Consider the following 24,574-nt stretch of genomic DNA (forward strand, 5'->3'; position numbering starts at 1 on the left):
TTTTTGTAAGGATAAAATGAGGAGAGGAAGAACCCTGTATGCCACCTTAAGATCCTTGGAGGAAAGGTGGAATACAAATGTAATAAAATGAAAATAAATCTTGCTCACTTCAGGGAGGGGATTGTGAAAAGAAAATGAATGGCTTGAGAGTTTTTAAAGCTGGGAATGCCCACTATTATCAGCTAAGGGGGAAAGTAGAGAAAGGAAAACCTGCTGAGGAGAGAATAGGGACTGAAAGTGGGGGATGCAATGAAGAGAAAAGTTGCAATATGGTGCCAGAAATATTTCAGGGAATATTCCCCCCACTAAGATATTCTCATTTCTTATGAACTTTTATTTTCATTGTTACTTCTGTTTTAAAGTGTTGCTACCCGCTGTGGGCCTTTTTGGCAGGGTGGAGGGTGGGATATGAAAAGCCACCCTTTTCTGTAACAACTGGGAGGAATCAGTGAAGGTCAGGATCACCTCAGTCAGCACTAGGGTTGCCAGGTATTTATTTATTTATTGCACTTGTATACCGCCCCATAGCCAAAGCTCTCTGAGCGGTTTACAGCAATCAAAAACATTAAAACAAATATACAATTTAAAACACATATTTTAAAAACAATTTAAAACACAATTTTAAATTTTAAAACAATATAAAAACAATTTAAAACACATGCTAAAATGCCTGGGAGAGTCTTGACCTGGCTCCGAAAAGATAACAGGCACAACACATCAGGGAAATCATTCCATAATTTGAGGGCCACCACTGAGAAGGCCCTCTCCCTTGTTGCCACCCTCTGAGCTTCCCTTGGAGTAGACACCCAGAGGAGGGCCTTTGATCTTGAACGTAGTGTACGGGTGGGTTCGTATCGGGAGAGGCATTCCATCAGGTATTGTGGTCCCAAGCCGTGTAAGGCTTTATAGGTCAAAACCAGCACCTTGAATCGAGCTCGGAAACATACAGGCAGCCAATGCAAGCGGGCCAGAATCGGTGTTATATGTTCGGACCGTCTGGTCCCTGTTACCAATCTGGCCGCTGCATTTTGCACAAGCTGCAGTTTCCGAACCGTCTTCAAAGGCAACTCCACGTAGAGTGCATTGCAGTAATCTAATTTGGAGGTTACCAGAGCATGGACAACTGAAGCCAGGTTATCCCTATCCAGATAGGGACGTAGTTGGGCCACCAACCAAAGCTGGTAGAAGGCACTCCATGCCACCGAGGCTACCTGAGCCTCAAGTGACAGAGATGGTTCTAGGAGAACCCCCAAGCTACGAACCTGCTCCTTCAGGGGGAGTGCAACCCCATCCAGGACAGGTTGGACATCCACCATCTGGTCAGAAGAACCACCCACTAGCAGCATCTCAGTCTTGTCTGGATTGAGCCTCAGTTTATTAGCCCTCATCCAGTTCATTGTTGCAGCCAGGCGCCGGTTCAGCACATTGACAGCCTCACCTGAAGATGAAAAGGAGAAATAGAGCTACGTGTCATCAGCATACTGATGGCAATGCACCCCGAAGCTCCAGATGACTGCACCCAACGGTTTCATGTAGATGTTGAACAGCATGGGGGACAGAACTGACCCCTGCGGAACCCCATGATGGAGAGTCCAGGGTGCCGAGTAATGTTCCCCAAGCACCACCTTCTGGAGGCAACCTGCCAAGTAGGAGTGGAACCACCACAATGCAGTACCTCCCACTCCCAACTCAGCCAGTCTCCCCAGAAGGATACCATGGTCGATGGTATCGAAAGCAGCTGAGAGATCAAGGAGAATCAACAGAGTCACACTCCCCCTGTCTCTCTCCTGACAAAAGTCATCATACAGAGCGACCAAGGCTGTTTCCGTGCCAAAACCAGGCCTGAAACCCGACTGAAATGGATCCAGATAATCGGTCTCATCCAAGAGTGTCTGGAGCCGGCCTGCAACCACTCGTTCCAGGACCTTGCCCAGGAATGGAACATTTGCTGCCTGCCTATAGTTATTAAGATTTTCTGGGTCCAGGGAGGGTGTCTTCAGGAGTGGTCCCTCCTCTCGCAGAGAGGCATTAATCACTTCCCTGGCCCAGCCAGCTGTTCCATCCCTGCTAGCTTTTATTAGCCAAGAGGTATCTGGTTTTTGCCCAGAGACTCTGGTTTTAGCAGGTCCTCTCCGGGTCTCCAGGTGACTCACCTTAATCTCCAGACTCTTAGCTTTCATTTTTTTTAAAAAATTAAGTTTCTAGGTGGTTTGGATCAAAAGATATAAACCAAAATGTCAGCCGCAGCCCCCCGCAATGTCTGTTAGTACATGCTGCTCTAATCCCTGCCCTTTCAGGGTTTTAGCCAATAAGTGAAGTTAGGTTTGTGATTGACAAGATTTGTTGACCCCAGGCAATAGCTAAACTCACAGTTTCCTTTTCCTGCTTATCTGACATGAGGAATTCAGTAAATATATAGCTTTCAGCAGCATAAAGAGTACTTTCTCTGTACAGGATTGGGACTTGTTTCTGAGGTAACTTGCATAGGATTACACTACTACTGAAGATCACAGCAGGATCTTGATAGGCTTAAAAGTGTACATGCAGGGTTTTTTAATTACTTGCAAAAATGTCATACATTTTATCTTTCAAATCATTTTTGAACAGAAGTTTTTAAAAGTGAACATGCTGCAGTGTTATACTTTTCTAATTAAGGAGTCAAACAGGTTTAAATTTTACTGGACTGTTGAAGAGGGCAATTTATTTGTCTTATTCATAATTTGTTTTGAAAACCTTCCCAATATGAATCTTTTCTGGGAGTAAAGCTGCAATGCTAATTCCACATACTCAGGAGCTAACCCCGCTGAATTCAGTAGGACTTACTTTTGAGTAGACAATGGATTGTGCTAAAAATCAATGGGACTTTTGAGTAAACATAGAAAAGGATTGTGTTGTAAATCTTTCTCTCCCCCTCTGATCTTTTTTTTTAAGCAGTTAGGCAGGCTTACTTAGGTGTCACAGCTTTTATTTGGCAGGAAACTAATACTTAACTTTTAAAAAAAATGTTCTGCAATGGCCAACTGGTTTTGACAACAAACTATTATATGGGGTGTATGTATTTTTACATCTCCAGTGTGTGTGTACATGGAATATTCCCAACAACCCTGTGAGGTAGGGTTTTAAAACCGAGGTAGCTTACAAGAAGAAATAAAGCCATTTAAAATCCAGTAACCATAAAACAAGTATAAAACAGTTGCAAAACAGCTTAACATGGCATGATTCTGAATTTTGGATTGGGTGAGTGAAGTTCTTTATCACCGAATTGCAGGCCTGTGTATGCTTCCCTGTCTGAGTAAGCCCTACTGAATACATTAGGACTTGCTTCTGAGTAAATATGCATAGGATTGCACTATAAATATCTTTAGATATTGCTTGTGTAAATAATAAACATCTTTGATATGCATGTTTATATAAATATTTCTTCAAACTATGTCTTAATAGGTATCTGATTTCACACTATGGTTGTAAATTATTCTTTACAAATGATTATTTCCTCCACATTTGAAGTGTGCCTTTCTTCCTTGGGGTGATCATGGTCCCCCTATGTTGTTTTCACCCTGAGGGGCAAATTAGGCTGAGAGATGGTGTGTAGCCCATGGTCACCCAGTAAACTTTCCATTTTAAATTTTAATTAAAATGATTTATATGCAGGCAAAGTTTATAAAGTAATGCAGAGCCACATAATACATTTCAAGCATATCCAAGTCGCATTTAAAGCACATGACTTCCCCCAAAAAATCCTGGGAAGCCCACTCACAGTTATAGTTCCGCCACCCTTAACAAGCTACAGTTCCCAGGATTCTGTGGTGGGATTCATGTGCTTTAAATGTATGTTGAATGTGCTTTAAATGCATGGTGTGGATCTGCCCCTATGCTGTGCATTCATTAGCAAATTGAAAAGAACAATTTTAAAAGATACTTTTTTAAACAGGGCTGTAGTTCAGTGGTAGGTCACATGCTTTGCATGCAAAGGTCCAAAATTCAATCTCTGGAAAAGACTATTGCCTAGAATCCTGGAGAGCCAATGCTATTCCATGTCATCAGTACTGAGCTAGATGATACCAAATGGCCTGACTCAGTATAAAAGAGGAAAGAGACCCAAGAGCCACAGTGACTCCGAAATGTATTTATGTATTTTATTTACAGCATTTATATACCGCTTTATAAACAAAAAACAAAAAAAACCCTCAAAGCAGTTTATAGAAGGAATTAAAATTAAAATGAAATTATTGGCAAAAACACTTAAAGACAGGTATTTAAAAACATTCAAAATAATAAAACCAACAATGAGTTAAAAACAGATAAACATAATAGCTTCTACATGCCTGGGTAGGCATGCCAAAACAAAAATGTTTTTAGCAGGTGCCAAAGTGAGTACAATGAAGGTGTCTGCCTAATGTCAATAGGCAGGGAGTTCCAAAGTGTAGGTGCTGTCATTCTAAAGGATCAATTTCTTACCAGAGCAGAACAAGTACTATGTGGCACCCGTAACATGGAAAGCACGCCTTGAACTTGGCCCGGTAGCAAATCAGCAACCAGTGCAGATTTCAGAGCAGAGGTATTATGTGCTGATAGGGTCTCACTCATGTCACCACAGAATTCTGCATTAACTGCAGCCCCCAGGTCAGGTTGTGCTGCATGGGGATTTCTGTGACCTTGGCTGATTGGATGCCAGACTTTTTTGGTGGTTTGATTAGGAATGCAGACTAGTTGCTGGATGCTGAGTTTTCTGCCTTACTCATTGGAATCTTGTTGTGGTTGGTATGGTATTACATTTAGGAAATCATCATTGTCTTTTGTTTTTCTTTTTTACATTTGCATTTCATTTATTTATTTATTATTCCATTTATATACTGCTTATATTTAAACAAAACTCTAAGCGATGTACAGTATAAGTCAAACATCTTAAAACAGCAGATACAAAAAACTACAATTGATAAAATACAATTAACTGAACAAAACATCCCCTTTGATATCAACATATAGTATAAACACTGCATATAAAATTAAGTACAAGAAATACAAGAAAAGAATCATAACATAGTAGACTAAACAAAATATCACCTAGCCTTAAAAAAAAGATATTTCTATCAAACTTTAAAAAGCGGGGAAATTGGGCAGCTATAGTGAATGTACCAGGGAAGAAGGAGACCTGACCTCCTCTCTGAGATATTGTATGCCCTACAAATTTGTAAAAATGCAAACAGTTTGGGTTGATCTTTCACAGTCCAATCCACTTCTTGTGTAGCTTGGAAGAATTTGGTAACATGTACCTCTGAGCATCAGATAGCAGCCCTCACTGACATCAGTAGCCCGTGCCCACACAAAACTAGCCAATCAAGAAATTTCTGGCACTGTCTCTCAGCCTAACCTCCCTCACAGAGTTGTGAGGATAAAATGGGGAAAACCACCTCAAGTCCCTTGCAGAAAAGGTGGGATATAAATTTAATAATAAATAAATAAAATGTATAAGGTGAAAAAGCCAGGCACAACAGAGAAGGTGGGCAAATGCAGCCCTGTTTTAACTTCTCATGTGATTGTAATCATGTGGACACTCAAGTAGGGCTACAATTTCATTCCAATTTCACAGATGTCACTACTTGCTTCTAGCACAATGGGCAGATTGCAGTTTGCTCATAAAAGTCAGCAAGAAGTGAGTTCTACTTTCATCTCTTTAATCTGATTTTTAAAAAATCCCAGAATCAGATTAGAAGCTCTTTCTTTTCAGCAAGATAAAAGGGTCAGATTTCAGTTGACACAAAAATTCCTGTTAATAACACCTCCTATTTATGACTTTTATTATCTTTTTTCAAACATTAATGGGGATCTCACAGTCTCCCAGTTGAACAGTCCCATTAACAGCTGCTGTCTGCTAGCAAATATCTTTTTATCTAGACACTATTAATTGCAAACTATCTCCCCCTCACACCAAATGGCTTTCTTCTTCTTCTTCTTAATTTTCACCACTACTTTGTCCCCTTTTGAGATGTGGAAACAGAATGATGAAGATCAAAGCACTTAGCAGAAGAATCAAAGGTGGAAATTGTTCCTTTATGCTGTTGGGAAATAAGATGTTCAGTTGAAGGAAAGGAGTTTTATAGAAAGCTAATGTTGTGCAGTGATGAAGTGAGTAAAGGAGGAGGGGAAAGTGGCTTAAAAATTTACAACACAGAAAATAATGTTGTTGTTGTTGTTAATATCCCACCCTTCCTCCCAGTAGGATCGCAGGGTGGCAAACAAAAACACTAAAAATACTCTAAAACATCACAAAAACAGATTTTAAAATATATCAAAACAAAACATCTTTATAAACATCATTTTTATAAAAAGCTTTAAAAACTTCTTAAAAAGCAATTCCAACAGAGACACAGGCTGGGATAAGGTCTCTACTTAAAAGGCTTGTTGAAAAAGGAACATAAGAACATAAGAAGAGCCTGCTGGATCAGGCCAGTGGCCCATCAAGTCCAGCATCCCGTTCTCACAGTGGCCAACCAGGTGCCTGGGGGAAGCCCGCAAGCAGGACCCGAGTGCAAGAACATTCTCCCCTCCTGAGGCTTCCGGCAACTGGTTTTCAGAAGCATACTGCCTCTGACTAGGGTGGCAGAGCACAGCCATCATGGCTAGTAGCCATTGATAGCCCTGTCCTCCATGAATTTGTCTAATCTTCTTTTAAAGCTGTCCAAGCTGGTGGCCATTACTGCATCTTGTGGGAGCAAATTCCATAGTTTAACTATGCGCTGAGTAAAGAAGTACTTCCTTTTGTCTGTCCTGAATCTTCCAACATTCAGCTTCTTTGAATGTCCACGAGTATTATGAGAGAGGGAGAAAAACTTTTCTCTATCCACTTTCTCAATGCCATGCATAATTTTATAAACTTCTATCATGTCTCCTGTGACCTGCCTTTTCTCTAAACTAAAAAGCCCCAAATGCTGCAACCTTTCCTCATAAGGGAGTCGCTCCATCCCCTTGATCATTCTGGTTGCCCTCTTCTGAACCTTTTCCAACTCTATAATATCCTTTTTGAGATGAGGTGACCAGAACTGTACACAGTATTCCAAATGCGGCCGCACCATAGATTTATACAACGGCATTATGATATTGGCTGTTTTATTTTCAATACCTTTCCTAATTATCCCTAGCGTGGAATTTGCCTTTTTCATAGCTGCCGCACACTGGGTTGACATTTTCATCATGCTGTCCACTACAATCCCGAGGTCTCTCTCCTGGTCGGTCACCGCCAGTTCAGACCCCATGAGCGTATATGTGAAATTCAGATTTTTTGCTCCAATATGCATAATTTTACACTTGTTTATATTGAATTGCATTTGCCATTTTCCCGCCCATTCACTCAGTTTGGAGAGGTCTTTTTGGAGCTCTTCGCAATCCCTTTTTCTTTTAACAACCCTGAACAATTTAGTCTCCTCAGCAGACCTGGCCACTTCTCTGCTCACTCCTAATTCTAGGTCATTAATGAACAAGTTGAAAAGTACAGGTCCCAATACCGATCCTTGAGGGACTCCACTTTCTACAGCCCTCCATTTGGAGAACTGTCCATTTATTCCTACTCTCTGCTTTCTGCTTCTTAACCAATTCCTTATCCACAAGAGGAACTCTCCTCTTATTCCATGACTGCTAAGCTTCCTCAGAAGTCTTTGGTGAGGTACTTTGTCAAATGCTTTTTGAAAGTCTAAGTATACTATGTCCACTGGATCACCTCTATCTATATGCTTGTTGACACTCTCAAAGAATTCTAATAGGTTACTGAGACAGGACTTTCCCTTGCAGAAGCCATGCTGGCTCTGCTTCAGCAAGGCTTGTTCTTCTATGTGCTTAGTTAATCTAGCTTTAATCATACTTTCTACCAGTTTTCCAGGGACAGAAGTTAAGCTAACTGGCCTGTAATATCTGGGATCTCCCCTGGATCCCTTTTTGAATATTGGCGTTACATTTGCCACTTTCCAGTCCTCAGGCAGGGAGGAGGACCCGAGGGACAAGTTACATATTTTAGTTAGCAGATCAGCAATTTCACCTTTGAGTTCTTTGAGAACTCTCGGGTGGATGCCATCTGGGCCTAGTGATTTGTCAGTTTTTATATTGTCCATTAAGCCTAGAACTTCCTCTCTCATTACCACTATTTGTCTCAGTTCCTCAGAATCCCTTCCTGCAAATGTTAGTTCAGGTTCAGGGATCTGCCCTATATCTTCCACTGTGAAGACAGATGCAAAGAAGTCATTTAGCTTCTCTGCAATCTCCTTATCGTTCTTTAGTACACCTTTGACTCCCTTATCATCCAAGGGTCCAATCGCCTCCCTAGATGGTCTCCTGCTTTGAATGTATTTAGAGAATTTTTGTTGTTGGTTTTTATGTTCTTAGCAATGTGCTCCTCAAATTCTTTTTTAGCATCCCTTATTGTCTTCTTGCATTTCTTTTGCCAGAGTTTGTGTTCCTTTTTATATTCTTCATTCGGACAAAACTTCCATTTTCTGAAGGAAGACTTTTTGCCTCTAAGAGCTTCCTTAACTTTGCTCGTTAACCATGCTGCCATCTTCTTGGCCCTGGCAGTACCTTTTCTGATCTGCGGTATGCACTCCAGTTGAGCTTCTAATAGTGTTTTTAAACAACTTCCAAGCATTTTCGAGTGATGTGACCCTCTGGACTTTGTTTTTCAGCTTTCTTTTTACCAATCCCCTCATTTTTGTGAAGTTTCCTCTTTTGAAGTCAAATGTGACCGTGTTGGATTTTCTTGGCAATTGGCCATTTACATGTATGTTTAATTTAATAGCACTATGGTCACTGCTCCCAATCGGTTCGACAACACTTACATCTCGCACCAGGTCCCGGTCTCCACTGAGGATTAAGTCCAGGGTTGCCGTCCCTCTGGTCGGTTCCATGACCAACTGGTCTAGGGCATAGTCATTTAGAATATCTAGAAATTTTGCTTCTTTGTTGTGACTGGAACACATATGCGGCCAGTCTATGTCCAGGTAGTTGAAGTCACCCATTACTACCACATTTCCTAGTTTGGATGCTTCCTCTATTTCATATGTCATCTCAAGGTCTCCCTGAGCATTTTGATCAGGGGGTCGATAGATCGTTCCCAGTATTAAATCCCTCCTGGGGCATGGTATCACCACCCACAACGATTCTGTGGAGGAGTCCACCTCTTTTGGGGTTTCGAGCTTGCTGGATTCAATGCCTTCTTTCACGTATAGAGCGACACCGCCACCAATACGTCCTGCCCTGTCCTTCCGATATAGTTTATATCCAGGGATAACCGTATCCCACTGGTTTTCTCCATTCCACCAGGTCTCCGTTATGCTCACTATATCAATGCTCTCCTCTAAGACCAAGCACTCCAGTTCTCCCATCTTGGTTCGGAGGCTCCTAGCATTAGCGTACAGGCACTTGTAAGCAGTGTCTCTCTTCAAGTGTCTTTGGCACTTCTGGTTTGGCCTGTGGTAATTTTGCCCTTCTGAATTGATATCCTGTGCCCCTGCTCTCACAATGCCTACTTCTAGGCCTACCCCTTTTAAAATTTCATCATTTCTTTGGTTTTTATCCCAGGGGGGAGGTTTATTCCGAACAGGACCTTCCTCAGCTCCTGTTGGGTTTCCCCCCTCAGTCAGTTTAAAAGCTGCTCTGCCACCTTTTTAATTTTAAGTGCCAGCAGTCTGGTTCCATTCTGGTTCAAGTGGAGCCCGTCCCTTTTGTACAGGCCCGGCTTGTCCCAAAATGTTCCCCAGTGCCTAACAAATCCAAACCCCTCCTCCCGACACCATCGTCTCATCCACGCATTGAGACTGCAAAGCTGGGCCTGTCTGGCTGGTCCTGCATGTGGAACCAGTAGCATTTCAGAGAAGGCCACCTTGGAGGTCCTGGCTTTCAGCATCCTACCTAGCAACCTAAATTTTGCTTCCAGGATCTCACGGCTGCATTTCCCCATGTCATTGGTGCCAACGTGCACCACGACCACTGACTCCTCCCCAGCACTGTCTACCAAACTATCTAAATGACAGGCGATATCCGCAACCTTCGCCGCAGGCAGGCAAATCACCTTGTTGTCTGCACGCCCATCACACACCCCACTGTCTATGTTCCTAATGATCGAATCACCCACTACAAGGATCTCTCCACCCCCCGGAGATATATCTTCAGCACGAGAGGATAGCTGCTCATCCCCCAAGGAATGGGTCCCTTCTAAGGGATCGTTTCCCTCTTCCTCAGCTGGATGTTCTCCTTCCCTGAGACCATCTTTCTCCATGATAGCAGGAGAGCTATGATCGTTGGAGTGGGACACAGCTATAACGTCCCTGAAGGCCTCCTCCACACACCTCTCTGCCTCTCTCAGCTTTTCCAGGTCAGTCACCTTGGCCTCAAGGAAATGAAGTCGTTCCCGGAGAGCCAGGAGCTCATTGCACCGAGAGCACACCCACAACTTCTGTCCAACAGGCAGATAGTCTTACATGCTGCAGGCAGTGCAAAACACTGGAAAGCCCCCACGCCCCTGCTGGCTTCTTACCTGCATAGTTTTGTTTAAGGTTTATTACGTTAATGGGTTGGGGACTGCGGTTTTGTTGAGGTCAGGGAACAGATGGGCAGAGTGTGGGGCCCTAGCCTCCTTGCCCTGCTGCCGAGCTCACTCTGCTGCTTAACTCGCCTTGACGCTTTGTCAGCTGGGGCCTTGACACTTCGTCAGCTGGGGGCTCCCTCTAGCTCGTGGAGCAGGCTCCCTCGCTAGGGTGCTCTGACTTTATATGTGTGGCTGGTCCCTCCCAGCTACTGCTGCCAGCCAATGATATGTTAATTGAGGCTGATGGCTCAACTATCAGCTGGGGCTTAACTCCTTAGAATTATCTCAGGCTTCTTTCGTTTGAAGGCAGGAAGGCAGGCTTGCTTCCTTAGCGAGGGGGGGGGGCTGTTTAAGGACATTGACTAGTGGTACTAAGAAAGGTTAACTAGCTTTTATTCTATTTTTATTTTATTTGCTGACAACAACCACTTTTATCAATGCAAGTTCCTCTGTAGTTTTAAGTGGTGCTTTGCACTCTTGCCTGGACAAACTAGACTAGCTTTTGGCTGCTTTTAATCTAAGCAAGGGGCTGCGACTTCCAGGTGAGTCTTTTTTTGTTTTCCCACCTAGAACAGCCTGACCTTTCTTTAACCTAGGGAAACAGAGCTTGTGGTTGTGTTTAAGGAAGGCTAAAGCTGCCCTTTTTAGCAAAGACTGAGCTGACTCTCTCCCTGTATGTATTGGTGGAGTTTCCTTTTTCCCCTTCTCTCCGACTGGAATTTAGCCTTGTTTACAGTGTCCCCTGAAGCTTCCCTGCTAGGGTGGTGTTGAACACTAGCTTACTATAGGCTTCCTACCTCTAAGATCTGTTTTTCTTTCAGGATTTGGCTCCTACCTCAGGGTGACCCTAGGCTGCCCTTATTACTTATTACTCTGAGCTGTTTTAATTCAATTAAATAATGAAATAAATGGGTGCTACTTACCCTCTTCTTGCTCTGCTGCTTAACTCACCTTGACACTTTGTCAGCTGTGGCCTTGACGCTTCATCAGCTGGAAGGTCTTCAGTAGGCGCCGAAAAGATAACAGAGATGGCGCCTGTCTAATATTTAAGGGAGGGGGATTCCAAAATGCCAGTGCCACAGCACTAAAGGTACGCTTTCTATGTTGTGCGGAATGGACTTCCTGATGAGATGGTATCTGCAGGAGGCCCTCACCAGAGTGTAGTGATCGACTGGGTATATAAAGGGTAAGATGATATTTCAGGTATCTTTGAACCACTCTGAATGCACAAGTATTCAGGAAATCCCAGTTTGAGGAGGGCTTGGGAAAAAAGAAAGGGGCAAGACAGGGAAAGGGAAAGATTTTTCCCTTGGTCCTATGTTGGCTCCACAGACAAATCGCACATATGATGGTCATTCCATGAGCCTTACATGACTGTGAGCCTTAACATGTCCCATCTAGAGATGTGAAGGCCTGGAAAAAAACTGGGAAAATTGGAAATATAAACTTTTTTCCTGGGTCCCCCCCCCATTTTTCCAGTTTTTTTTCTGGGCCTTCACATATCTAGTCCCCTCCCTGAAGCAAGGGAACAAGTGCAAGAGTTCGACTTCATGATGAGAAGTATAGTTTGGTGTATATGAGAAAATATGCAAGGAGAGAAACGCCCTTGGGATGGTGAGGAGTAGATATAGACACTCAAATAGTGGGTTGAAAAGAAAGGAGTTGTGCGTGGAAGGATGAAAGAGAGTTTGTGGTACTGATTCTTTACATTTATTCAGTACTGAGGGTATTGGTAGGTACTATGGAGAATCTAGAAATGATTCAGTCCTTGCCCTGAGGGCTGTAAGAGAATGGCAAGACAAAAACAAGAGACAGTCTGAGGACTAACACCTAACTGGTGTGGACAGGAGCCCCGTGCAGACAGTCATAAATGCTGCACTTCTACCTGGGGAGTAAATGTCCCTTTACTATTTTTATTATAAATTACCTGCCCTTTACCCCAAGGTTGCAAGGCAGGTCAATTTGAAACACAACTTGTGAAACAGTTAAAAACAAAATACAATCACAAGAATAGGGTGGATCCTCAAAATATGTCTCAAGTGTCAAACAGTTTAAAATCCAATATTAGAAACAATTAAATCAGATTACAATCACAGGAATAGGGTGGGTCCTGACAACATACACCTCAAGTGTCAAAGGCCAGGGTAAAGAGGTGCGCCTTCAGCATTCAACGAAAACTATATAGCAAAGGTGCCATATGCACCTCTCTGCACAGGGAGTTCCACAAAAGGGCTTACCACAGAGAATGACCTTTCCTGGGCCACCGCTACTCTGAGCTTTGGAGAGCAATGGAACTACCAAGAATGCCCCTTCTGCTGATCTTAACACCCCAGAGGGTTTGTAGGGAAGGAGACAGTCTTTCAGATATTTGGGACTCAATTTGGCTTTAAACACGAATGTGCTTTAAATGCTAATGTAAGTACCATAAATTGGGCTAGAGTTACCAGGTCTCTGGTTTTTGGCCAGAGTCTCAGGTTTCTGGGGGTCCCCTCCGGTTATCCGGCTAGCACCCCTTAATCTCCGGATTCTCAGCTTCAATTTTTTAAAAAATTAAGTTTCTAGGTGGTCTGGTTCCCGAGATATACACCAAAACGTCAACACTTTAAAATCATAAAAACAGACTTTAAAATATATTAAAACAAAACATCTTTAAAAACATTTTTAAAAGCTTCAAAAACATTTTTTTTAAAGAAAAGGTTTAAAAACATATTAAAAAGCAATTCCAACACAGACACAGAATGGGATAAGGTCTCAACTTAAAAGGCTTGTTAAAAGAACAAGTTCCTTATCACTTGAGGGTACAGTTTTCCCTGGTTGAGTAAGTCCCATTGAATACATTGGGACTTGCTTCTGAGTAAACAAACATAGGATTGCACTATAAATATCTTTACAGGTTGTGCAAATAATAAACATATTTGATAGTCATGCTTATATAAATATTTTGTCATACTGTGTCCCAATAAGTATCCAATTTCACACTATGGTTGTACAATACTTCCTCTACATTTTAAGAATGCCCTGGGGTGGTCATGGTTCTCCGTTGTTTTCATCCTGAGGGGCAGATAGGCTGAGAGATGGTGAATAGCCCGTGGTCACCCACTACAGTTTATAGTGCATTTCCATTTTGAAAAATTAATTAAAACAATTTACATGCAGGCAAAATTTATTAAGTGGATTCACACCATACGTTTAAAGCACATCCAACTTGCATTTAAAGCGCATGACTTCCCCTAAAGAATCCTGGGAAGTGTCATTTCCACCTCACAGTTATAGTTCTCACCACTCTTAACAAACTGCAGTTCCCATGATTCTGTGTTGGGACTCATGTGCTTCAAATGGGTGTTGAATGTGCTTTAATTGAATGGTGTGGATCTGCCCTAGGTATGATGTGCAATCAAGAGTGAATTGAAAATAACAATTTTAAAACATACTTCTTACTCTTACTCATTTCTCAGACCTCTTTCTGAAGTGAAGGGTCAAATCTGTAAAGATGTTTGGAGCAGCCACTTTAAAAGATAAAGGTAGGGCATTCCAGGCAGGGGGTTGCCAACCCTGCTTGGATATGGATGTCTTTGCAGAGGATCCCTAGTCAAGGTTTACCAACAGCACAATCCAAACTATATCTACTCAGAAGTCAGTCCTGTTGACTTCTATGGGGCTTAATCCCTTAGTAAGTGTGTTTAGAATTGCAGCCTTCCAGGGCATCCATCTTTACTCCCCAGTGCTTCCATCTAACATCTCCACAACACTAGGCTCCTTTGTCCCTACAGTGGCCTTCTGGTGACTGGCCTGGCCTGAAGGCACTTAAACCCTTCTTGCTGAAAGCAAGTAGGCTAGATTAAATGTTCCCTACCCAGGCTCCATCTTTTAGGGAAGATTTCTATTTTAATTTCCAATCAGATTTTTTTTTAATTGTATGCTCCAAGCAACTATGATTGATGCTTAATGTATCATGCTTAATGACATCACTCGGGCCCGCCCCGTGACATCACTCAGGCCCACCTCCATGACATCACTAGGGCCCGCCTCCATGACATCACTAAGGCCCACCCCTCAAATCTCAGGTTTTGGGATGCTTCTGACCTGACAACCCTAGTCTCTACTAATCCATATGGGGAAAGAAGGAGGAGATATGTAAGCTGCGTAGTTAATTCACAGGAAGGTGCAAGTCTTTTAAGTACAGTAGGGCCCCACTCATACGGCGGGTTACGTTCCAGAACCCCGCCGAAAAGCGGAACCCGCTGAAAAATAGAACTCCATCAATAAAATGGCACCTGACACCCAAAAAATGCCGTAAAAGCAGAACAAGCGCCATATGAGTGGGGCCTTAACTCTAATTGAAAGCCGCCGTATTAGCGGAACGCCAAAAAGCGGGCTGCTGAAAAGCGGGGCGCTACTGTAATAGGAAATGCTTTATTCAAGGTAGCCTCAGCAAGTTTAACTGCTGTGTTGTAGACTGAGGTTGTAGGACTGTACAGGATTTCAGAAGGGACAAATTACTATGCATACAAAGCAGAAATTTCCCTAGCTGCTGCTTTTGCACATTACAACAGTATCTGATGTATAAATACAGGAGGGAGGGAATTTAAGTAGGATGGAAGCCTAGACAAGACATAGTTTCCCATTTGGAAGGTAAGGCCCCAGGCATGAGGTGGAGAGAGGAAATGACATCCTGGCAAGACTGAAAATAAAGGGTTCAGTCGTCACATGAATATAGGAGGGAAAAGGAAAGTGTTTAAACAATGTGTGTCTCAGATAAGCTGGAAGAATAAGGGCTTGGACAGAAAGATAGTGTGTGCTTCATTTTTAATACTGTCAGCTTGAGCCTTTTGTGTGTCAAGCTCTGGCCTATCAGTGCTGATGGCTGGCATTCAGTACTGCGTTCAGTTCTGGGCGCCTCATTTTAAGAACGATATAGACAAGTTAGAGTGGGTTCAGAAGAGGGCGACAAGGATGATAGCCGGTATGGAGAACAAGTCTTATGAGGAAAGGTTGAAGGAACTTGGCATGTTCAGTCTGGTGAAGAGAAGGCTGAGGGGTGATATGATTGCACTCTTTAAGTACCTGAAGGGCTGTCACATAGAGGAGGGTACAGATTTGTTCACTGCTGCCCCAGAGGGTAGGACTAGGTCTAATGGTTTTAAGTTGCAGGAGTGTAGATTCAGATTGGACATTAGAAGGAACTTCTTGACAGTAAGGGCAGTTCAGCAATGGAACCAACTGCCTAGGGAGGTGGTGGGATCCCCTTCACTGGATGTCTTCAAGCAGAGGCTGGACAGCTATCTGCGGGAGATGCTCTAGCTGTGGGTTTCCTGCTGTGAGCAGGGGGTTGGACTCGATGGCCTACAAGGCCCCTTCCAACTCTATGATTCTATGATTCTCCTTTGGCTGAGTTTGTTGGGCTTAAAGAGATGGGGAGAATTCCTTGAGTGAAGCCAAGAAAGAGTTAAATGGGACTGTATATTTTAAATGTGTTTTCCTTTTCTGCCCTCCTTCATTCCCCTACTTTATCCTGGCCTGCATGCTTTATCTAATTTAGATTGGGTGCATTTGGGACAGAGAATACTGTCTCTTCCTATCCTGAGTCCTTGAGACAGGGAAAACAATGAACCAAAATGAAAAAGGTGACTGCATTCTGGGAGCAAGATATACATTCTGCCAGGCTGCAAGTAAGGTGCCTTCTCTCTTCTTTTAAAAATGTAGTCTGTCAGGCTGCCCTCGTGCCAAGAAAAGCGGGATCAAGATCACCCCGACAAAGGATGACAAAGAGGATCCAGAACTAATGAAGTAAGTGGACAGAAAACTCCTACACAAAATGTGGATATGAAGAACAGGGGTGTAGTCATCTGGGGTTGCCGGGGGTCGTAGACACCTTAATTTTTGGGGAGCAGGGTCCCATCCAGGTCCCTATGGATGAGCCAGTTAGCATGAAAAGGGAATGTGTTAGCCACTGAGGAAATTCCATGCCCTTTAGTGCTGATTGGAGCCAATCAGAGTGAAAAGAGGTGAGTCAGCCACTGAGAAGATTCCTCTCAGTAGCTAACAGCCTCCTCATTCATGCTGATTAGCTCCTAGGGACATCTGTTGCAGTGGAGTGTGGATTCAAGAGACAACAGAAAGAGCAAGGGAGAGTGAAAAGGGGGGCATGGCTGTGTTGGGGGCATGGTGTGACTATCATGAAGGGACCCTGCACTTCTGAATTTGCCACTACACTACTGGAAACAGCAAAACCAGCTATGTATATGTATTGTTTTCTTTTAGCATACAAGACCCTACCATGTGAGTGGTGAACCTCAGGCCCTACAGACCTCTCTATCTAGCTCTTGAAACTCTCCCCAGACCACACCCCTCAATGGTCCTGCTTCACATCTCACATGAGGACAGAGCATGCCAAGTGGCTAAACGTGTACTTGAATTCTGAAAATGACGCTTGTCTGCATGAAGAATAGAAAGGGGTGTGTGAGTGTTTGTAGAAACTAGCCTACTGTACCAAATGAAAAATTACATTAGTTACTATGTTCACTTTTGGCTCTTGCTCTGCCCACCACTGGCATATGGCCTCATAAGGATGCCCAGGAGGAGATGCAGCCACAGGACTGAAAAAGTTTGTTCTCCCCCCATCCCACCCTAGTATTATTCATATTCAGGAATGTGTCAGTATTGACAAAACTATACCAGGACTGGGCAATCTTTAACGAACTCTCACCAAATCCAGTTGATTAAGCTGATTGAACCACTGTAAGTAGAATGAATTCCTAGCCTGCAGGTCTCAAATAAAAGTGATATTCTTCCACCTGCACTGAGCATGCACTGCTAGCTGTTCAGCTATTGGCACTTTGGTGTAAAACTGGTTTGTACTTTTTTACTGCATTTTTATTCCAGGAAAGTCTGTATATAGCTGGTTTAAGATTACTAGGATTTTGACATTAGTTTATTCCTCTCATAAATCTTATTGGTGACAATGATTGGCTATTTATATGATACTGCCTTTCATCAACTCATCATCAGTATGCTTACTTTGCAAGAACTTTAATCACAGATTAAAAACCTCTCCATTCCTGGTTAATCAGTGGAACTCAAAATAAGAAGACTCCAGGACTTAGAATTCTTAAAGGGCTATTGCCATGCAAGCAGCAAAGGTGTTTTGGCTCCTTCATCCTTGTGTCCAATTTGCTGAAAAAAATAAGATAAAATGAGACAGCCTTTCCTTGTTGCAATGAGTGGTAACTTTTGTTCGTTTCATTTAAAACAGGTATGAGCAACTTGTGATGCTCCTGAAGTTGCTGAACTACAATTCCTGTCTTCCCTGATCACTGGCCATGCCGGTTGGGGCAGATGTAAATTGGAGTCCAACAACATCTGGAGGATCATGGGTTCTCCATCCCTGATTTAAAATTATATCTCAAAATGCTGTGCCCTTCCTTCAGGTGGTCCTTTGTTGATGGTTTGCAATATTTATTTATTTATTTATTTATTTATTTTGTTTCATTTATAAACCGCCCATAGCGAGTAGCTCTCTGGGCGGTGTACAAAAAATATATTGTAAATATATTGGGTAGCATCCCATGCCAGTCCTACTCAGAGGAGACCCATTGAAGTTAATAGACATGGCTGCTACTGGGAGGAAGGGCAGGATATAAATTAAATAGATAAATAGGTTGGGTTCATTAATTTCAACAGGTCTACTCTGAGTAAGATTTAGTTGAACACAACCCATTTAAATTTAATTGACTAATTAACTGGTTAAAAACCAGTCAGCTGACTGTTTTTTTAAAAAACCTTTACTCAGCTTTCATTCCCATGGAATTCTTTATGGTAAGTAACAAGAATGGTCACATCCACACCATCCTTTTGAAGGACATTTAAAGCCCATGGCTTCCCCCAAATAATCCTGGAAACTGTAGTTTGTTAAGGATGCTGGGAATTGTACCTCTGTGAGGGGTAAACTACAGCTGCTATGATTCTTTGGGGAAAGCCATGTGCTTTAAATGTATGGTGTGGATGTGACCACTGTTGGAGTATTACCTTTGCTTTCTTCCATGGACACCCAGGGACAAAGAGGCTAACTGCTGACTCAGTGCATAAGTGTATCAGATTCACCCCTTTACAAAAATATGTTGGCTTTGAAAGTAGGAATCTGGCCAGGAAGGCTAGCTGACAGCAGCTGAAACTAAATTCAGAGAGGATTGGGCAAGCTCATAATGGACTGTGGATTTACAAATTGGGGGGTTTTGTATTCTGACCTCCCTCCCAATTCTGAAACTCACCCCCACTAATGCAGCCCCCACATCTTGGCGTGTTTTTCCCACTCATCTATTAAGACCAAACAAAATGCAGCAGTGAAGTGCTGGAGAGACAACGATCACTCTATACACCATAACCAGGTCATTCTTCTCCTGTGTGTGACAGCACCATACTGCAGCAAATTAGCCATCCATACCCTGTTGAGGCAACCCTCCAGAGCATTAGAGGGGAATAAGCCATCTGATGAACTATGGAATTTGGATATGCTGCCTCTGCGTATGGTACATGTTCTCCCACTCTGACCCCACAATGTCCCACATACTTCTTCCTCCCACCTTGCTTTTCCATTGTCCTAGGATATTCCAATGTCACATTATAAGCAGAGAAAACAGCAAAAAAATTCTGCAGTTAGGCATCCGCTGTAAACACTGATGCTGTAAGTGATCCAAAGGTCTTTGCAAGAACCAGATGATGTTTTGGAGCCATCTGCTCTGTCTTCTATCCCCAGGAAAGGAGGGTATTTGCATTAAATGAGCCGTGTCACAATTAGCAGGAGTAAGCAGTGTTCATTAAAAATTGAGCAAGCTCAGTTTTAAAAACTATTGGAACAAAAAAACAAACACCACTTCACTTTTGTCTTTACTGTTCAAAATTGCTTGGGGAGGCGAAACCGTACATATTCCGTAATGTCACTCTGCTGTCAAGTGACACTGAGAGAGAAACAAGAATGGAAACAGAACACACTGACAAAGATAAGTGCTATTTGTGCAGTTTATAGGCCATTACTGCCACTAGCATGGCTGTGTATCTCCATCCTCTGCAATGATTTCCTCTGTGTTCCTTTCAGGAGAATTGCAGTAGAATCAATGGAGCCCATAAATGTGTCTGCATGTTACTTAGGTTGCTCACTTTAGATTTTGAAAAATACTGCTCTCTCCCAGGTGGGTCAAAACAGAATCTAGTAGGTCAAGGATTGTCAAAGCTAAGCTGTGGACAGCTTGGTAGAGCAAGTGTAGTGTGATTAGGGTGTTGGACTAGGACCTGGGAGACCAGGGTTCAAATCTCCACTCAGCTGTGAAGCTCACTGGGTGACCTTATGCCAGTCAGTTTCTCAGCTTAACCTACCTCTAGAGATGGGGAAGAAATTCTATTCAGTTTGCATATAAAGCCTAATCTACCTAATTCACAGTTTCCGAAACAATATTCGAACTGAAACACATCCAGCCTTTGACATTTGCACTTCTATGAATTTTGCAATATAGTTCTTCAGCCAAGCAGTGTGTCCAAAACAGCATATGCTAAGGTAAAGTGTGCATTAAATTCATATATTGGTGAAAAAAAGATACAAAAATACTTTATATTGGAGAAAATATGCTTTGCAAAAATGTATATATTAGGCAAAACTAAATACAAAAATGTGTATAATATTTATTATTTATTTATTGCATTTATATACCGCCATAGCCGAAGCTGTCTGGACAGTTTACAACAATTAAAAACATTAAAAACAAATATGCGTATTTAAAAACACATTTTAAAAAGCAATTTAAAATCTTAATAGACGAAATCTCCACTAAAATGCTGATGGGTTTTTGAAAACCTTTTTGAAAACATTGCAAACTGATATGGAGAACTGAACTTAAAGACTAGAAAAATGAGAAATTAAAAAAAACAAAATTGACAGATTCAGCCATTCCTGCCGCTGATGTACAAAAGGTTTTTGTGCGTCCGCACAATATCAAAATGCCAGCCTGTGTTTTGTTTTACATTAAATCTGGATTTCCCCTTATAGTGGAAAATCTAACTCTTTATACATCCAGTCACCACTGGTGTGGAAGGGCATTAGTGCATTTATGTGGTGGGCAGCTTGTCACGTTTGGTGACGTTTCAGTATTCACTATCACCACACCTATTTGCTGCTCACCTGAGTGCAGCCTTGCCATTTTATTTCTGGAGGTCCAGACAATATCTGTGTGACTGATTGCCACATGCTGAAGGCATGTCTAAATTTCAACACTCCAGTTCAGAGAAGCTGTTGTCTCAAGATATCCACAGAGTATTGGGGATTACCTGAGATTGTAATTGCAATACATAAATTGAGCTATTATAAAAAAAATAGGGTTGAGATGGTGCAACAGCATACTCTTACTTTTCACTCATCGAAGCCAAATGTACTCTTTTTGAAATGACAAAATGATGGTAACCCTAGGGTTGGCATAAGTCACAATTGACTTGAAGGCATATAACAACAACAACAAAATAACAATACTATGGAAGTCTCATACAAGACCTCATTATCACTCTTGTGCATGCCTTGTACAAGTCAGATAAATATCAGTCTTACACGGAATCTTGGGGATGTGTGAAACATTTGGAAGCTAATTTACCAAATTCACAAATTGCCGAAGTTTTTAGGTGCTAGGCTCTTTGTGTTTACCTGGGCCTTCAATTAATGAATGCTGCCTCCTTTTAGTGGGGTTGGTAGGACTTGGTCCTTATTAAAATATATTGTTGGATGAGCATTTTACGTATGGATGAGATGGCTTTGGTGGCTAGGAGTGCCTTTTTCAGCTACAGCTGGTTCACCAGCTACAGCCCCTGGACATATATGACTTGGCAACAGTTTTCCATGCTCTGGTAACTTCAAGAGTGGATTATTGCTATGCTGGGGCTGCCCTTAAAGATGACTCGAAAACTTCATCTGGTCCAAAATGCAGCAACCAGATTACTCACTGGGATTCCTTTAAGAATTTATATAACCACTGTTCTAAAACAGTTGCATTCATTGCTAATTCATTTCCAGGCCCAATTCAAGGTGTTCATGTTAGTATTTAAAGCCCTAAACATCTCCTTCCGTACAGATCAGCAAGGGGCTGTCTAGGTAGTTCCACCACCCTCAGAAGTTCTGGGGATGGGGCCCAGGAGCTTTCTTTCTTTGTGGCAGCCCCTGGTTTTGGAATTCCTTTGCTCTGGAACCTTCACTATACACTTTTCCTCTTTACCCTGGCCTTTGGCTCCTGGGATGTACGCTTCAGAACCCACCTCAGTCTTATGATTGAATGTGTTTGCCTTGGAACCTATTGTTGAAGGGCAGGCAATAAAAATTGTTGTTGTTGTTGATAATGATTATGATGACTATATAATTTTGTACTTTCAGTGTTTTTTTTTAATTTCTGATGTTAAATTGTTTTTATGTGCTGTGGTTTGTTTTTTGTCAAGTCACTTTGAGAGAGTTTTGCTTGTAAAAAGCAACTGATAAATAATAATCAGATCTTTTTTATGCATTTGCAATTTAAGGCTCCTGTCTGGAAGTATCCTTTATCTCCAACCCTTTAACTATCAAAGATGTAAGACGGAAACATTCAGGCCATATTCTAGCTTGTTCCTTATTTATTTAATTTATATAACAAGATGTGTTCTGTGGGAAGCATATTTTATTAAGATTATATATGTATGTATGTGAACATAATTGTGATCAACCAAACAGAGGTATTTATTATATTAACAAAACAGCTTCCGCCTTCATCAGCTGCCAACATACAGATGCTGTTACCAAGGTGGGAGTTATAGAGCTTTGAGGATGGAATGCTCAGAGGGGCTTCATTTGCAGAAGCTAAGTAGTGGTGGTACTGTGGTACTGTCCTCCAGGTTCAGGCCATGTGGTGCCAATGTGTCCAGAGAGTAACTCCAAAAGTTCTCCCTTTTGGTCGATGCTGCTGGATCTGCTGGCATCTCTATCGCTGTAATGGAAAAGTCCAACCGGCTGTGACCCTCAATGTTGAAATGCTTTGCAACTGGTTGCTCCACTTTTTTTGTCAAAATTGCCGACTTGTGGTTCCTGAAGTGCGTGTGTAGGTCAGTTGTGGTCTTTCCTACGTATTGGATATGACATCCTGGTCTTTTGCACTCGATGATGTAAACTATATTTCAGGACCTGCAGGTGATGTTCTGTTTGATGTAATATGTCCTGCCTGTCCTAGTGCTTGTAAAAGTGGCTGTCTCCCTGAGGTACACACAGGTGACACAGCGCTTGGAGTGACAAGGATGAGACCCTGGATTGGTGATAGGTGGCTTAAGCACAGCTCTCACCAACAGTCTGCGCAAATTAGGAGGTTGGCGAAATGCTATAACAGGAGGCCTGCAGATGGCTCTGGTAAGATCTTCAGAGTTTGCCAGCAATGGATAGCTCTCCTTGATTGGTCGGTGATAGTTAGGAGATGCTGTATGGAAATCTACCACAAATGGAATCCGTTGCTCTCTGCTCTTTGACACCTCAGTATGATGGAGGAGGTCTTCTCTGGACAGAATGGAGGCTCGGTGGATGTTGCAATTCATAATATGTGGAGAGAGAGAGAGAGAGAGAGAGAGAGAGAGAGAGAGAGAGTGTGTGTGCGTGCGTGCGTGCATGTGTGTGTGTGTGTGTAAAAAAGACAGTTTTGAAAGCAACAAACACTTCACTCAAGCTTGCTCGGGATCCCTATAAGGATTCCGTTAATCACCTAAAAATATATATGAACGTAATTGTGATTAACCAAACAGAGGTTTTTATTGTATCTAGAGATTTTACCTTTGTTGTGACTGGGACACATATGTAACCAGTCTGTGTCAGGGTAGTTGAAGTCATTACTACAACATTTCCTAGTTTGGATGCTTCCTCAGTTTCATTTTTCATTTCAAGATCTCCCTCAGCATTTTGGTCAGAGGGATAATAGAACGTCCCCAGTACTAAATTACTCTTGAAGCCCGGTATCACCACCCACAATGATTCTGTGGAGGTTTCTAGCTTGTTGAATTCAATGCCCTCTTTCATGTATAGAGTGACACCACCTCCAATACACCCTTCCCTGTCCTTCAGATATAATCCCTCCCGTTTTTTCCATTCCACCAGGTTTCAGTTATGCTGACTATATCAACGCCGTCCTCTAAGACCAAGCACTCCAGTTCTCCCATGTTGCCTCAGAGGCTTCTATCATTACCATATACAGTGTCTCTCTTCAAGTGTCTTTGGTAGTTTTGATTTGGCCTGTGATACTTTGGCCTCTCTAAACTGCTGTCCTGTGCCCCTGTGTTCACAGTGCCTAGTTCTGGGCCTATCCCATTTAAACTTTCATCAATTTTTTTGTCTTTATCCCAGGGGGAAAAGACTGGTTATTTACCTGTGCATAATTAGTGCAAAAAACATGCCCCCCAACCCAAAACCTATTTGTCATGAGGAAGGGCCATAGCTCAATGGCAGAGCATCTGCTTTGCATGCAGAAGGTCCCAAGTTCAATCCTTGGCATCTCCATGTAGGGCTGGACTACACCCCTGCCTGAAACCCTGGAGAGACAATGCCAGACATCGTAGACCATACCGAGCTACATAGACCAATGGTCTCACTCCATATAGGGCACCTTCCTGTGTCCCTATGTTCTTCACAGACAAAATAAGAGACTATGAAATGGGTGGATGAAGAAACTGCTAGACGACAAGCTTTCCCCTCCATTGCCAAACTCCTCTAGTCCTTGGGAAAGTAGCATTTTGTCTTCTCTAACGAGGTATGCTCTCGTGGAGGTCCCTGCAGGTTTGTGTTAAAGAGGCTCAACAGTAATTCCATTGCTCCATCTGTGTGCCAGAAAGCCAGTTGGCTGTGGTCCGAGATTTGCATGAAGACGAGACTAATATGGTCCCTGGTGCCTTGTTGCTCTGTCCTCACACCATTTACCACGCCGTTTACATCTCAGGGCATGCTTTCTGCCCTGGCCATGCAGTATCACATAG

The 24,574-nt window shown here is 42.5% G+C and overlaps 1 protein-coding gene across 1 annotated transcript in view; it reads left to right on the forward strand.

The window, feature by feature from the left end:
• MYT1 (myelin transcription factor 1) overlaps positions 1 to 24,574 on the forward strand; it is a 106,247-nt gene that overhangs the window by 61,464 nt on the left and 20,209 nt on the right. Inside the window, exon 12 of the mRNA XM_061630243.1 lies at positions 16,274 to 16,357. Coding sequence (XP_061486227.1) covers positions 16,274 to 16,357 — 84 coding nt within the window. The remainder of the gene's footprint in view (positions 1 to 16,273; positions 16,358 to 24,574) is intronic.

Source organism: Rhineura floridana, chromosome 6 (assembly GCF_030035675.1).
Source record: "Rhineura floridana isolate rRhiFlo1 chromosome 6, rRhiFlo1.hap2, whole genome shotgun sequence".
NCBI classification, from domain to species: Eukaryota; Metazoa; Chordata; class Lepidosauria; order Squamata; family Rhineuridae; genus Rhineura; species Rhineura floridana.